At 47.9% G+C, this 4,638-nt stretch overlaps 1 protein-coding gene across 1 annotated transcript; it reads left to right on the top strand.

Moving 5' to 3' along the window:
• Nucleotides 1-773: 773 nt before the first annotated feature.
• On the top strand, nucleotides 774-1,709 carry LOC101952563 (olfactory receptor 51G2-like). The gene has a single exon (XM_005312749.1). It carries the CDS (start codon nucleotides 774-776, stop codon nucleotides 1,707-1,709), a length of 936 nt encoding a protein of 311 aa, XP_005312806.1.
• The last annotated feature ends 2,929 nt before the right edge of the window (nucleotides 1,710-4,638 follow it).

Consider the following 4,638-nt stretch of genomic DNA (forward strand, 5'->3'; position numbering starts at 1 on the left):
TAGACTAAATGTGATAAATGGAACCCCGCTGGATTGATCGCTGCCCATCGATCCAGCGCATAATGTAGACATGCTCTCAGGAGCGGAACAATAAAAATGTATAAACAATGAGGCAATGAAACACTTTTATAAATAGCTTCAGTGCAAGAAAGATGAATACAATGACAATTTTCCCCATGGATTTCCCATGGATTTACAAACATCTCATGATACAATGGACCACACTCAGAAGTGGACAGCCAGAAAGAGTGTCTGTGAGAAAGTCACAATTGTAAAATCACAGAGCGCTCATTTAAGCCGTGGAACTCCCAGCCACACGATATCAATGGGGACAAGAGTTTAGCAGGATTCAAAGAGGGACTGGATGTTTATATAGATAACTAGAAAATCCAATTAGAGAGGATTGTTTCAAGAACTCTTTGATGAGCACTATACCTTCCTTATTTGCACCGCAAAATTTGTCTAATTAGTGGATGCAGGTTATTTCAAAGCACCCTATTGCAGGGTGTTTTTCACTTCCTCTGAAGCACCTGGAACCGGTCACTGGATACTAGGCTAGATGGTCCATGGGTCTGATCCACTCTCGCAATGCCTATCTTCCTATTTGTTGTGTAAACCCAAGACTATATTTTTGCTGAACTTGTTTGAGTTACTGGGAGTCTCTAGACTTGCACTGAGTGCAGAAAAATGTCTCATTCAATATCATCCAGTTTCCTGTCCTTTTTCCTTTTAGGAAGGAAAGTTCAGAACTCCTTGGCCCTGCCCAGGACATTATGTCATCTGTCAATGGCACCAAATTCAACTCTGCAGTGTTCCTTCTCACTGGGATACCTGGGCAGGAAGACGTCCATCTCTGGATTTCTATCCCCTTTAGCTTAATGTACATTATTTCGATAGTAGGAAATTCAGTCATTCTGTTCATTATAAAAACAGATCCAAGCCTCCATGAGCCCATGTACATTTTCCTTTCCATGTTGGCCATCACAGACCTTGCCTTATCGATATCCACCATGCCAACGACACTGGGTATATTGTTGCTTAACTCTAGAGAGATCAGCCTCGATGCCTGTTTTGCCCAGCTGTTCTTCATCCACTTGCTTAAATGCATTGAATCCTCTGTGCTCTTGTTGATGGCCTTTGACCGCTTTATCGCGATCTGTAACCCGCTGAGATATGCTTCCATCTTAACCCTGCCAAGAATAGGCAAGATGGGACTGGTGTGTGTGCTAAGAGGGGTGGCTCTAATACTCCCACTCCCTTTGCTCCTTCAACGGTTCCGATATTGTCGATCCAATGTCCTCTCCCATTGCTACTGCCTAAACCAGGACGTCATGAAGATGGCTTGTTCAGATATCAGAGTAAACAGCATCTATGGCTTGTCTGTTTCAGTCTTTACGGTGTGGATGGACTCGCTGCTCATCTTTCTTTCTTATGTGATGATCCTCAAAACAGTGCTGAGCATCACGTCCCATGTGGAGTGCCTCAGAGCCCTGAACACCTGCGTCTCCCACCTCTGCGCCGTCCTGCTCTTCTACACGCCGATGATCGGCCTGTCTGTGATACACAGATTCGGGACGGGCTCTTCTCCCTTGCTTCAGATTCCCCTGGGCTATATCCATGTGCTCGTCCCGCCCGTGATGAATCCAATTGTGTACAGCGTGAAAAGCAAACACCTTCGTGTGAGGATAATTAGGGTATTCGTCAAGTGAAGGGTCAGTTCATCATCTGGCTCCAGCAGTGATGACATGGGAGATGAAAAATATGGGCCACCTATTCTACCATGGACTCTTAAATCCAAGATGACATGAGCTAGTGATCTCCACTATAAAAAACAAAAACAAAAACGAGGAGTCCTTTTGGCACCTTAGAGACTAACAAATTTATTTGGGCATAAGCTTTTGTGGGTTAGAAAGTAAAAGATACAGGAGCAGGTATAAATACATGAAATGATGGCGGTTGCTTTACAAAGCATTAGGTCAATCTAGCGAGATTAATCAATTAACAGCAGGAAACGAGGAGAAATAACTTCTGAAGTGGTAAGAGAGTGACCCATTGCAGACAGTTGACAAGAAGGTGTGAGTAACAGGAAAAATTAGTGCTGGGGAAATTAAGTTTAGGTTTGGTAATGACTCAACCACTCCCAGTCTTTATTTAGGCCTAATCTGATGGTATCTTGTTTGCAAATTAATTCCAGTTCTGCAGCTTCATGTTGGAGTTTGTTTTTGAAGTGTTTTGTTGAATAATTGCCAGTTTGAGGTCTGTCATTCAGTGACCAGAGAGATTGAAGTGTTCTCCTACTGGTTTTTGAATATTATGATTCCTGATGTCAGATTTGTGTCCATTTATTCTTTTGCATAGAGACTGTCTGGTTTGGCCAATGTACATGGCAGAGGGGCATTGCTGGCACATGATGGCATATATCACATTGGTAGATGTGCAGGTGAATGAGTCCCTGATGGTGTGGCTGATGTGTATGGGTCCTATTATGGTGTCTTTTGAATATATATGTGGACAGAGTTGGCACCGGGGTTTATAGCAGGGTTTGGTTCCTGGGTTGGTGTTTTTGTTGTGTGGTGTGTAGTTGTTGGTGAGTATTTGCTTCAGGTTGGGGGGCTGTCTGTAAACAAGGACTGGCCTGTCTCCCAAGGTCTGTGAGAATGAGGGTTTGTCCTTCAAGGTGCGTTGTAGATCCTTAATGATGCTCTAGAGAGGTTTTAGTTGGGGGCCGTAGGTGATGGCTAGTGGCGTTCTGTTACTTTCTTTGTTGGGTCTGTCTTGTAGCAGGTGACTTCTGGGTTCCCTTCTGGATCAGCCAATATGTTTCTTCACTTCACCAGGTGGGTATTGCAGTTTTAAGAATGCTTGATAGAGATTCTGTAGGTGTTTGTCTCTGTGTGAGGGATCTGAGCAAATGTGGTTGTATCTTAGAACTTAGCTGTAGACAATGGATTGTGTGATGTGATCTGGAGGCATATAGGTAAGTATAGCGATAAGTAGGTTTCTGTTATAGGGTGGTGTTTATGTGACCATTGCTTATTAGCAGGGCCGACAAGGGGCAGCTGAAAGCCAGAACAAATTACCAGGGCCCAGCGGTCCGGAAGGGGGCCTGGGATCCGGTCTCCCCGGCTGTTTAGCCCTCCGCCCTTGCCGGGGGACCCGAAATTTTTTTTAACCGGGGCCTGAACCCGCTCTCGGTGGCCCTGCTTATTAGCACTGCAGTGTCTAGGAAGTGGACCTCTTGTGTGAACTGGTCCAGGTTGAGGTTGATGGCAGGGTGGAAATCATTGAATTCCTGAAGGGCTTCTTTTCCATGGGTCCAGATGATGAAGATGTCATCAATGTAGCGCAAGTAGAGTAGGGGGCATACGGGTACGAGAGCTGAGGAACCGTTGTTGTAAGTTATCCATAGAAATGTTGGCATATTGAGGGGCCATGCAGGTACCCATAGCAGGCCTGCTGACTTGAAGGTAGGTTCAGACGAGGTCTAAGGCCTGGAGCAATTGGAGAGCGGCTGGTGAGGGATGACAGTGCACTGGGGGAAGGAGACCAAGGCAGGCAGCAGCATTTAAAAAGTGACTTTGTTTGTGGAGAGCCAGGGGACAGGTGGGATGTTGGCCCAAAAAGAGCTGCATCAGTGGCTGCTCCAACCTCAGAATTCCTCTCAATACAGTCAAGAAAGAGAAAGGATGTGGATGTTGTTTCCCATTACACCTGGCCTGTCACTGTCCCGTCTGTGGTTAAACATTCACAGGCCATGAAAAATGGAGCAGAGTTGTTGTGCAGTCACAGTTCTGGCCCTTACCGAGCGCTCTGGGTACTGTGTGATCCATGGGGGGCTGCACCAGCTGTGGACAAGGGCTGTTCAAGGGGCATGGACACCCACCCTTCCCCTATGCCCTCAGCCAGGTGCTTGTGACTGAGTCGTGTCTGAGACATGATTAACACAGGAGCCCCAAGATAAGCCATTCTCACAGCCCGCCATCCCCATTCATGGCTCTGCATACAATAAACCTCTGAGCCCATTCCACACCGAGGCAGAGCAGAGCTGAGTGTGTGAGTGAGGGTCGGACACACAGGAGTCCTAGGAAGAGACTCAGGCCCAGGTTCACTCTTCCTCCCCTCCATTCGTGTTACCCCAGCAATGAAAAGGGGTGGAAATGGTCCTCATCTCCCCAACAGAGACACAGCTAGCTCCTATCCCACCCATCCCTTTCACTGTTGGGTGACCACCTTTTCAAAATCAAAAGAGGAAAAGAGGCAGGACCCCACCCTCTCTGTGATGCTGCCCCTCACCTTCTTCTTCCCCTGTCAGGATCCACCCGCTTCTCCTCCTCTTCCCCCAACACTCCACCCCCTCCCCAGGCCGGAAGCTAAACGTGGGCCATTTTAAAAAAATGCCTGCTGAGCTAGAGCCACTGTGAGGAGCACCACTTCCTCCAGCTGCCCTGGACAAAGGGTGTGGGGGCCCAAGAGAAGCCCCCAGCCTGTGTCCCTGCCCCCCAGGATGCCCGCCAGAGAAGATGGTGAGTATGTGGCTCCTCACAGCAGCCTGGGCTCCTGGGGTAGCTCTTTCCATGGCCCAACCGGGGGCCTGGCCCGGGGGCGTGGGGAGGGGAGCATCAGGAGAAGTGGAGGAGG

The sequence above is a fragment of the Chrysemys picta genome, chromosome 1, assembly GCF_011386835.1.
Source record: "Chrysemys picta bellii isolate R12L10 chromosome 1, ASM1138683v2, whole genome shotgun sequence".
NCBI classification, from domain to species: Eukaryota; Metazoa; Chordata; order Testudines; family Emydidae; genus Chrysemys; species Chrysemys picta.

Excerpts from the sequence above, each read along its gene's own strand:
- LOC101952563 (XM_005312749.1), top strand. The coding sequence starts at position 774 with ATGTCATCTGTCAATGGCACCAAATTCAACTCTGCAGTGTTCCTTCTC.